Source organism: Sinocyclocheilus rhinocerous, unplaced genomic scaffold (genome assembly GCF_001515625.1).
Source record: "Sinocyclocheilus rhinocerous isolate Xijiao unplaced genomic scaffold, SAMN03320098_v1.1 scaffold798, whole genome shotgun sequence".
Classification (NCBI taxonomy): domain Eukaryota; kingdom Metazoa; phylum Chordata; class Actinopteri; order Cypriniformes; family Cyprinidae; genus Sinocyclocheilus; species Sinocyclocheilus rhinocerous.
The window spans coordinates 995,302-1,007,649 of NW_015635037.1; the positions used below are offsets into that span (position 1 = coordinate 995,302).

General features: G+C 35.4%; 1 protein-coding gene across 1 annotated transcript in view; it reads right to left on the bottom strand.

The window, feature by feature from the left end:
- The window catches only part of LOC107746293 (E3 ubiquitin-protein ligase NEURL1-like), a 42,492-nt gene that overhangs the window by 18,437 nt on the left and 11,707 nt on the right, over nt 1–12,348 (bottom strand). Inside the window, exons 2-3 of the mRNA XM_016560436.1 lie at nt 4,849–5,090; nt 2,912–3,233 (exon numbers count right to left, since the gene is read on the bottom strand). Coding sequence (XP_016415922.1) covers nt 2,912–3,233; nt 4,849–5,090 — 564 coding nt within the window. The remainder of the gene's footprint in view (nt 1–2,911; nt 3,234–4,848; nt 5,091–12,348) is intronic.

The following is a 12,348-nucleotide window of genomic DNA, read 5'->3' on the forward strand; positions in this document are numbered from 1 at the left end:
ATACCAAACGCCGATACCACACAGCATGTGATAAGTGCCATATTCAGACAAAGAAACACTGACAACAGACAGCAGAATGGAGTTATTAGCTACGAAGTATATGTATGCAATGAATATAAAACATTCAGTATTAACACCTGTATAGCTGATTTGCGCCAGCTGGTAAGCAAATCACGCTGAGTGGATTGAGCGTGCGGCGGCGCAGATGCGTGAGCTTGTCGAGTGAATATCCCTTTCTCACAGACATCACTGGAAAGTTTGTAGTTCGGTCGGATATGTCAAAAAGAAGTAAGTAAAACAATGCACACGTTACTTAATGGTAGGGAGGGAGAGAGAGAGAGCGCGCGCTTCTGTTGTGTGATCTTTATTGATGTTCGCTCACTTAGCACGCATCATTTGGATTAATTTGGATATTTTGTAAATGTCCTACCGTAAATATATCAAAACTTAATTTTTGATTAGTAATATGCATTGCTAAGAACTTCATTTGGACAACTTTAAAGGCGATTTTCTCAATATTTAGATTTTTTTTGCACCCTCAGATTCCAGATTTTCAAACAGTTGTATCTCGGCCAAATGTTGTCCTATCCTAACAAACCATACATCAATTGAAAGCTTATTTATTCAGCTTTCAGATGATGTATACATCTCAATTTTGAAAAAGTTACCCTTATGACTGGTTTTGTGGTCCAGGGTCACAAATATGAAATTTTGAAGTAGAAAGACTAAAATAGCATTTCGTTGTAAAAATGTACTCAAATAATCTAGTTTTATTTACAACTTAATGTGTAAAATCATTTAAAAATCATGTTTACAGTCTGTGTGTTCTCCAAACTAACTGTATTTGAACTATTTCTCAAGACTATGATAAATCATGAATTAATCTTAGTGCTATCAATCACACACTCTTGGCTGTTTATGAGTTATGGTGGATTAATTAAATGTCAACTTGAAGACTATCCTGAAATGCATGTCTGGCAACCGTAGCATCAACTTCAGGCCAGTGTAAGTTTCAGCAATGCATTCTCATACACACCAGCATAATAAGCATGTTATGCTGGTACCTGAAATGATCTCAATCATTAGTGAAAGCTGTGTCGTTAGTGTGGGTGTGTGCGTTTGTTATTGTGTACAGTGTAATCATTTGTATGTGTGTTTCAAACTCACAGGTGCATGAGAAAATTTCATCATGAATTTAAGCCCGAGGCACTCAAAACACAGTTTCACAAGATAAGAACGACTAGAATTACAAAGAACAATTTATGGCATCTGTACAAATGGGCCATAGAGCATTCAAATGCATCGTCAAACCTCATTCTGTTAATGGTTTACAAATGGTTCCACCAGTTTAGACCAGTTTTTCCATCCCCAATCAAAGCTGTATTTATCTAGCACATGAATTGAGAAAAACAGGAAAGCATTTCTTTAAGATTAACATGAAACTGCATTCACAACCTGTTTTTCTTCTCTAATGCGACATTTCTGAGTGAGAAATTATATTCAACAAGAAAAATGTAGGTCGGGACTTTTATCCATTGGGATTTTCATCTTTCGAGAAAAGTGGGCGTTCTAGACCCGATTTTGCATTTGCATTTGATTGTGTAGGCCTACCCCCTCTTGAAACACTGCTGGGAGTCACTTTTAACTGGGTCAAGTTCACCCTCAAGAGCATCACAATGTATCCCAATGTTAAGGCTTTTTTGTTATTTGTTAAGTTATTGCAATTTGTTCATTTGTTAATTACATTAACATCAGCCAGAATGAATGAATTATTTAGAAAGGTACCATTACCGACAAAAGCAACCTAAAACAAAGACTAAATCTTTATTTATTCATTCATTCAATCATTCATTTATGAATGTGAATGGTTTACAACAAGACCAAAACAGTGTATTAATAAAGTAAATACTATATAGGGTCAACTTTTGATTCCTCAGGCTTTGCGTACAGTCACTAACAAGTTCTTCCTTCCCACATACTGTAAATAAAGGCATTTCATGTTAGCCCACAGGAAATTGAGACTCAAATGTGATTGTTTCAGTTCTGGCATCAGCACTCCAGGAGCAACGTTTGATGGAAATACAGGAAGAGCTCTTTTGATCTTTCTCTGTAGGCTCTATGCACACTTACAAACCTTTCTGGGAAGAGAAAATGTGACGTACTGCTGGGAGGTGAAAAGAGTGCATACACGTGCGTTTCAAATTATGGATGACTAGTTTGCTTTTTAATGTTTGTTCATAGTTTTTGTTGCAAAAATTGTGCTGATAAGTTTATAGTGCACTTTCAGAGCTCACACTTACTGCTTATGTACAGTGTGAATACTGCTACGATAGGCGGTGAAATAAATACATACTGCTTTTGCATGCAGTAGTCAGTTTATTATCTTAAAATGCATATTTTGTTTAACTTAATTGAAAAAGCACTTAAATGTATAAATGTTAGCTAAAACTGCTCTATCAAGAACAGTTAACTCAGGCACAGTGCGTTGCATAGGGAGGATACCAGCATGCATAGTGAATGTGTTATTGATCGATTAACAGGTTTTCATAGACAAAAGAACTGAAATGATAACTATTTAGGAGGAAACATTCTGTGCATGTAAAGTCATGCAAAACATATGTGCAAACTATTCATAACAAATTTGTATGCACCTAAAATAATGCACACTTAGTCTAATTTTCACCATTCTTCGAAAAATGTTTTAGAAAATCTCTTGGTAAATTGTAAAAATCGTACGTAAATTATCATCGATTATCATTTATGATGCAAACTGAGTTTTTCCAATTTTAAAATCAAACTAGCATTAAAAAAACACTACTTCAGTATTTCGTTTTACAGTCTGTTAGAGCAGAACATTTAGACCTGGCATGAATTGGCTTAACTACTGTATGCAGACAGTTATTTTTCTCACCCAGCAGTTGCACTCCTCTGGTCAGACCGTAGACATCGATGAGGGCCCACAGTGGCTCTGTGGTCCGAACGCCACTGAAGAACAACATGGGGCTGGAATCGTTGATGCGGTAAAATACTCTCCCCTTCTTATCCACCCAGAAGGAAATTAGGTTTCCTTCGTTTGCAAACTCTTCTGGCAGAGCCTTGGCCCAGAAGCCGCTCTGGGATACCAGGTCAGGGCAGGCGTATTTTGGCAGGCTGTCGGGATTGATTCGAGATGGGTCCTTAGAAGTAAAGCCCAGGCGGAGAGCGCCACTCCAGCAGCACTGCTTTTTAGTTATCTAAAGACGGGGGAAAAATGGATCTGTTATCATTACAAAATTAGACAGTGTTCTTTATGGGTCATTGCATAGCATAGAAATGTTTACTCTCAGAAATACTAATATGCACCTTTTTAGGGTTGATAAGGTAGAAAATAGTGTTTAAAAATCATGGCTTTGATTTCTTTTTGTAATACAATATATGAAATGTGGGACATACTTTATGCAGAAGTTACTTTTTAATGGTACCACTAGCAGCAAGAAAACTATTTTTTTGTAAATACAAAGTTCTGAAACTCTAGATTGCGCAGGCCGACAGGTTCTAACTCAATCTGATATAATCAGATCATTATTCACATGGCACAGCTGACTGGTTTCCTTCGCATCAGCAGCCAATGAGCTTGCTGCTCAACATTCAAATACTTGGCTAGTGCTTGCTGTAGCAGCTGTAGTGCACTTCAGACACCCTCCACCTTCCCCAGCTCCACCTGTATATTCTGCTACGGGGTGATTTCATGTATGTTACATATGTAGGTTATTTCATATATGTTATATGTGCAGAAGCCGCAGCAGCAGCAACATTTCCTACATGCTCACAGCAGCACGTCTGTGGATATATTGGCAGTAGCAAGTCTTGGCAGCAACAGCAGCGTAGCAGATCTATTCCACCAAGACCAAAAACATTAACATTGCCATGTATATTACCATGCTAAAACTCTCTGAGAGTTGTCATGACAGAACTTTTTTTGTTTCCCAAACACAAAAGCCTTCATCCGCATTCCTTTTAATCTCATTTCTGTTTTGGGCAAACAACTGGGATTTGAATTTACATTTCTTTCGTGTTTTTTCTTTCGTGTGGGCTGAAGCAAGTTTCCACTTCATTTCTTTAAAACCTTGTGATTAGTTTCAACTTAATTCTATCAAAGTTTGACTTGTCTTTCCTTTTGTAGCAGTGCTGAAGGCCAAACAAGGGGCACGTTGTGTGATGGTCATAAATGGTTGCGCGTAGGGGACAATTGAGGGGATGTATGAGGTAGTCGTGTGGTGTGTTTGGAGTAGAGAAGCTCTGTTTTATTTGATTTACAGTAACTCCAGGAATGAGCACTACAAACATTTCAAGAACACAATGACTTATATCACAGCGGCTCTGTGCTGCTGAGAACATGAGGGTTAAGACTTGACTAACGAGTGAGTATAAAAACAAAGCCATCTGTGTGTGCTGGTCGAATAACTGGTTGGGCTAGATTGAGTGCCATAGTCTGGGATAAGAGTGTTTATTTTGGTTTGTTACTACATTGACCTGGGAAGCGAGAACTTGCGCAACTTCATTAGGATGGTGTTTTTAAAGTACAGTAACAATAGAGGAACTAACTAAGAAGGATAGAGAAAGCGAAAACCCATTTTCCTAAAGCCTAAACTGTACAGTACTTCAATTTTTACAATAGACTATGACAAGACAGATGAATATTTTTAACACAAACGTCGTCTTTGCTGTAGCAGACCCTCAGAGGTATTCACATCCGCCTGTGTGTATCGTCCACTTGAGTATTCCCGACTCACCATCCCCCCAGATTATCCCACTGTTCCCAAACATTCAACATGCCCTAGATACATCTACGCCTTTCCTTGTTCCTACCTTTAAGCGGACCTGCTCATAAAGAGCAATGGGTCGGCTGCTGAAAGTGATGGCGTTGCAGAAGCTGGCCTGCCGTTTGACGCTCCTTTGTCCTAAATCCATGACTATCTGAGAGCCTTTAGCATTGGGGTGGAAGAGAAGGGGGCTCACAGGGACACCTCCACACGGATGCAAGGGTAAACAGCGTTTGGGTTTGTGGTGGCATCGGTGAGCTGTTGAGGGGAACGGTCCACCCAGAGAGTCTAGGAGAGAGAAAGAAAGACTGCTTTAAAAAACATGGTACGCCAGTGTGATTAAAAAGTACAAATTATCATTTTAATTCATTTAAAAAAACATAATGGTGTGAAAATAAGTCTTTTCTCAGCTATAATCGTGTTTAAACCCTTAGCTTGGTATGACTAAGCCTGGCCTTTACTTTCAAATCAATGAACCGCATAAAACAGCATCAGCCCTTGCATGGTGAGATTTGTCTGACCCCATTTCACGCAGCATTTGTGTACAGAATTTTCATTGGACAAAGTGATTTTTAGCTTTGTAGATAAATCTAATTCACTTTTTACTTTACTTTTACTTTTAGTCATTTAGCAGATGCTTTTATCCAAAGTGACTTACAAATAAGAAAAAGTAATTAAAACTAAAAGCTAAAACTCTATAAATACTATAAAAAATTCACTTTTCACAACAGGCTGTACTGAACTGTACAATTTCAGTACTGAAGCATAAAATGCTTCAGCATTTTATTGCGATGTGTTTATAAATCATACAGTATGTTGCACTGCAAATTGGTCTTTGCTTGTAGTCACGTAATGGAAAATTGTGTTGACTGATTGTCAATGTATTAATTCATAACAGTCTTTCTTTCACTTACAAGCTCACAAGGTTTTGTGTGTGTGAAACTCCACACCTGAATAGAGGTGCACTTTCATGCTAATCTGAGCCTTACATTTTACAGTGCACATATGCAACAGGAATAATTTACATGATGACACAGCACAACATTGAACATTTTTTAATTATACACCCACGTGCCAAAACAATAGAGCTTTCCACCCTAATGCACCCATATCTCTCAGCATGTTATACCTGAAAATGCAGTCGTTTTAAACTAGGCTATCTATCTAATCTTCTTTCATACAATCTATAGTACTGTCGCTCTGTCATACTATCTATTAAAGTGTCTCCATAGTTCTGAATTGCTTTAAATTGTCTCCATAGTTGAGTTTCCATAATTGACTCTGTTCTTTCTATCTTTTTATCTATCATATATATCTGTATATATCTATATCTATATATGTCTTACTATCTATCTGTCATACTATCTATCTTACGGTCATGCTATTTATCAATCATATAACCTTATATCTTATCTTTTTATTCACATTGTGTTGTTTATTTTGAAGCTGCCAGACTACAAGTCCAACTGTTAAAACTAACCACTGGGTTGTTCATCTCATACGCACACAGTATGACCAAAATCGTATATATCACAATATGAGTAATTTTATTTCACGGTAATGATATATCACAATATAGTTATTTTTGCTTTAAATAAGGTCTTTATTATATCAACATTTTTGATACCATAGAAATTTCATAATTCTTGAAAAAAAGGGACAGCAGGAATATTAGACTGCTGTCACTTTAAGAGCTGCCCCGAAAATGGAGGTTAAGTAGCAGCTCATGTTCCTTAGCAACGCTGCCATGGTGAGAGCTTTCCGTTTTCTGCTGATCTGAGTTCAGTGTCTGTGTTTTCACTTAGTCTGTCTGGAAAGGGAAAGACGATCCCAGATCGGTTTAATCTGCTAAATGTCTTTAAAAAAAATCTGTAAATTCTGTTTTGAGTCTAAACTGGGTTTGAGGCGGAAGAGAGACATTGTACGAATTATTGGAACAAGTTATGGTATGGCGTAAACAATGTTAAATGTTCATTCAAACAACGTAGGTTCATTATTCAAAATAATTAAATTATAATTTTATTCAAATCAACATGAAATCAAAATTGACCTTCTTAATGGTGTTTCTGGTCTTACTGCAAACGTTTCACAATCACTGTGAAATCAAAAATTACCCTATTGTGTTTCTTAATAATGTTCCTGGTCTTTTTGTGAAAATTCATCGCTACAAGTTACTCCAAAAAAAAGGCTTTAGGTAATGATTTAGCAAACTCATATTAAGTCCAGCTCCATTCTTTAATATATCACCCACTATTTATGATGAAATCTTTTCTTGGTCCCACCCCACATTTTTTCCCAGTAAAATCTGTTGTGAATAGCAATTCACATTGACTTCAATAACTTTCTGTTGTCATCCTAAATTGTATTATATAAGATAGACACAAGTCATAAAATATAACAGCTCAGGACCTGCAGAGACACATACACACATTGTAAGTAATAGAAGCCAGTGACATAAACAGTCTCCCAACACACACAAAAAGCAGATTCCATCCTGGGCTACCAAACACATCATAATTCTGCTATTTCCATGGTAACCACATTATTTTTTTAAGGTAACCAATGGACAAAATGATTCTTACATAAGTTCATCCCATAAAGAACAGCCTGCGGGGTCTGAATCAACACACTTGAGCATATGAATAATCATTACATAGAATTAGCTCATATGGATTCGGTTTCCTACCTACCCTATAGCAGATTAATGAATGATATTACTGTTGATATTATAAATATGTTTTATAATAATTTAAATCTATCAGAAATATAATATAATATAATTAATATAATAAACAGTTGTGCAGCTTAATCTTTGTAAAACTTTTTTTGTATCTTACTTACCCCAGGCTGTTGAATGGTAGTGCATTACAGTTTCCACAAACCCAGTACAACAATTATAATAATAAGAAATGTTTCTTGAGCAGCAAATGAGCATATTAAAATGATTTCTGAAGCATCATGTGACACTGAAGACTGGAGTAATGATGCTGAAAATATATCTTTGCCATCACAGGAATAAATTACATTTTAAATACGTTTGTAAAATATTTCACAATATTAATGTTTTTACAGTATTTTTGACCAAATAAATGCAGCTTTGGTGAGCATAAGAGACTTCTTTCAAAAACATTAAAAAATCCTAACTATTCCAAATGTGAAGCCAGTAATTGGGTCTTCGAATGGCTTTTGGATAATTTCTAAATTGGGAAAGAGGTTTAGTAAAGCACGCTTGTGTATTTTTTATTGAAGAGGACCTTCACCAGGGTATATACAGGAATCATGGAGTTAAATTTAATACCTTTTAAGACCTTTTTTAAAGGGGTCATATGATGCTGCTAAAAAGAACATTATTTTGTGTATTTGGTGTAATGAAATGTGTTTATGCGGTTTAAAGTTAAAAAAACACATTATTTTCCATATACTGTACATTATTGTTTCTCCTCTATGCCCTGCCTTTTTGAAAAATACATAAGGGATAGGCTAATTCACGGCTAGCTGTACACTGAACGATTTTAATGCACGACATGAAGGCAAGAACCACCTGACGCGAAGCTACAGCTCGTTAGCTCAGCATTCTGCCCGCTTCAGATCAGAAAGAGATGAAATAGTGCGGTAATATCACATTTATTCGAATTAATCAATTATAACATTTAGCTACTTGAATTAATTATTGGAAACACAAAACCCCACTATTGGGACAAATATACATAATGAAAAGATGATACAAAATTGAATACCTTGGAAAATGGCATTTAAGACTTTTTAATACTTATTAAGGGCCTTAATTTTATCTAAATTGATTTATCAACTTTTAATACTTTTTAAGACCCCGCGGACACCCTGTTCACATGCTAAGGTCAGGTTTAACTTCGCTGCATGGAATAAGGTTGTCAGGTAGCTGCTATCTTTATCCTCATTACATCCTCATTACCATGCAGACGTGTTCAGAGCAGGTTCAGATATCTGACTGTAGGTCAGAGAATGTCATGTAATGTGTAAACACCTCACATCACACACACTCTCACGCACTCAATGTTAAAATAAAACTGCTTGGCCAGCAGCACTCCTGGACTGTTTTTACAACAGAACATCCCGAGGCTGACTTTCTGCAGTTCCGTTTGCTGAATATACATAAAGTTTGATCCAATGTAACTTGCAAAGGAGCACTTGAGAGTATTTTATTACATACATCTCAAGGAGGCATAGTCTACAGCCACATATATTCAACAAGCAGACAGTACAACATCTGTTCTGTTTCATCTGTTCAACAGCAAAACACTCTTTAAAGGTGATGTGTGTTATTTTTTAGTGTGAAAATACACTGTCCTGTTGTAACGCATTAGTAGTGTCAAGCCACCTGAAAAGCCAAATGCAAATAATATCATTATTTGCACAATCATTCACAACAGGGAAACAGGAGTTTGTCATATCTCATCAAGTATTGAGAACATTTTAGAATAATTTTAAATTCATAAAATATATTGCAGTGGATATGTATCAAATATTTTCAATAAATTAAAACTGTAAAACGTGTAAATAATTGTCATAATAAATGTATTTTATGTTTAATTATGTCAAGCTTTCTAATCTTTTATCTAGGAATTAGCATTTAATTTGCTCTGTTGGTAATCACATTACTGTTCTACTGTAAGTACATGTCCCCTGATACTCAATATAACTTTATAAGTAAAGTTGTTTTTAGGTATCAGACACCAGAATGTAAATAATCTACTTGAGAATTTGTTTTTCCTGAATCATTAAACAGTTAGATTTCATTAACTCATGTAAAAGATTATCTGAAAACCATTGCTGTATGTCAAATACAGAAAATGTAGTTAAAAAAGAGACTTTTTGCTTAAATGTTTAAAAGTAATTATATAAAATGGGAACATAAGCAGCATCGTAGGAAGATATGTATACTTGCTTCTAATCCATCTGAGGTGAGAGGCACGTCATGTGACCATAACACGTGAGCGTAGTATAGCAAGCTTGGCTAGAGATTCATATGCTAATATGTTTAGTTATTCTGGTTAAAAACAACCAGAATAACATAGCAAACACCCTCTAGCCTCTGCTTTATACAAAACCCTCGCTCAAGTGTCGTCACACACTTCAACTCAGAAAACACACACTGTCACACTTAGTATAAACATCAACACTAGAAGTCTATTCATTTATTTTACATTCAAACAGCTCAGAACATTATTAAACATTATTTTAACTTTTTTGTTTATGTTTTTGAAAGAAGTCCTTTATGGTCACCAAAGCTGCATTTATTTGATTAAAAATACAACAAGAACAGTAATATTGTGCAATATTATTGTAATTTAAACTGATTTCTAATTGAATATATTGTAAAAAGTTATTAATTTAAGCAGTTATTACAGTGTCACATGATCCTTCAGAAATCATTCTAATATTCTGATTTGGTTCTCAGTTATTATTAGTGCTCAATTATTAATAATGGTTCTTATAATTTTCAGTGTTGAAAGCAGCTTTTGCTGCCTAATATTTTTGTGAAAGCTTTTTTTTTTTTTTTTAATTGGGAATCGTTTGAAACATTATACTGTAAATGCCTTTACTGTCACTTTTGAATCATTTAATTGCATCCTTGTTTAATAAATGTATTAATTTATTACTTACCCTAAACATGCTAGTGTATCATAGTTTCCACAAAAAATATTAAGCAGCAACTGTTTCAACATTGATAAAAAAATAAGAAATGTTTCTTGAGCACCATTTTAGCCTATCAGAATTATTTCTGAAGTATCATGTGACACTGAAGACTGTAATAATGACTGCTGAAATGTATAACAAAATATAATTTAAAAAGACATTTTGCAGATTTTAGTGACGTTTATTTTCTTCATGATTACTCATAATTAATTACATTTTTGGTTACATAAATGTCAACACTTTTATTTTTCTGTTCCTGGGTGTGCATGTCTATATTTGCAATTGTGTTCTGAAGCTAATTAGCAACTATCTGGTCGGGTGGCAATAAAGTATGGTGAACGAGTGCAGAACATATTAAGCGCTGCTGTGGTCTTCCGTCATGGCTGGCTTGCTCCTACAGTACAGTAGGTGATCTGATCCGTACATAAACACCAGTGTGTGGTGGTGTCATTTCATTTCTGCGCTGGATTAAATGACTCATCAGTGATGTTGTGCTTCACAGAGGTGCAGCGGATGGTTACTTAGCAGCATCAGCACCTGACATGCAGACATATGTTTCTGTCACGACATAGAAACTGAGCGATGTAACCACAGCAGGGATTGTAGATAAGAGCACTTCCTCTGTTTGCCTTTTAATAATCTGTCATCGCACTGCATTGACTCCTTGTCTGCATGTCAACCAATCACTGATAATCAATCCCAACATGCCCCATTAAAAATTCCACTCCAAACAAACTCCAGTGCTAACAGTTTCCTCATGTTGTTTGTGCATGGCTGTCTTATTGTGAATTCAACAGAATAACACCATTGTAATTGATTCAGTAATTTCAATACTTTCCGTGCCATTATAAACAAATTAGCAGCAAATAACTGATTCAACTCTGATGTTTAGAGGAGAATTGATTAAGAATTAGGTATGCTCAATATATTGGTACCATATTGGTTATTAGCCGAAATTAGTTTTAATGTATCGCCATTGGTCAATATTGTATATATACTGTATATCGGCTGTGTTGGATATTTAATTACGCATGCTCATTTCTTACCTTTCATACCTTTGTTGTCATCTAATGCTCAGTTATTCTTTACAGATATTTAATAACACTGTAATCTTTAGCAAATCTCAAAATGAACATCCATTTTTTCCTATTGTACACTAAAATGTGATGTTCACTTTAAGAATTTAAAATAACAGATTTTCTATTTAGCTAGTTAGTTTTAGAGATTTATTTTTAATTTGTTTAGACAAAATATTATACAATATCTGCCATTTATCGTTTATCAGTACCAGCTAGGATTTTTATATCGGTGCATCCCTACTAAAAATCAATTGCACTGTCTGATAGTGCCATTTATTGCACAAAATCTATTATATAAACGTATGCAAATCAGATAACGGTGCAAAAAAGAACAGACCAGAGAATTTGTTTAAACAGATGGAAGCAAACTGACAGTTTGCATATTACTTTCAATTTGCACTCATATTTCTAGTTTAAGGTGGAGAGCTGATACTCTTTTTGGTCTAGTGACAGTGGGAAATATCTGGAACTGTCGTAATGTTTTATTTTTAACAGCCTTTATGAAAAAATGCTACTTGTTATTATCCATCTCTTTCCTGCCTCAGAGGCCAGGATGTGTTCCAGAGGTGCATGAGAAACACCCAATAGTCTTAAACACACACACACACACACACGTTTGTTTTGTGAATTGTGGGGACATTCCATAGGCGTAATGGTTTTTATACTGTACAAACTGTATGTGCTGTTGCCCTACACCTAAAACTACCCCTTACAGGAAACTTTGTGCATTTTTACTTTCTCAAAAAAACTCACTCTGTATGATTTATAAGCGTTTTGAAAAATGGGGACAT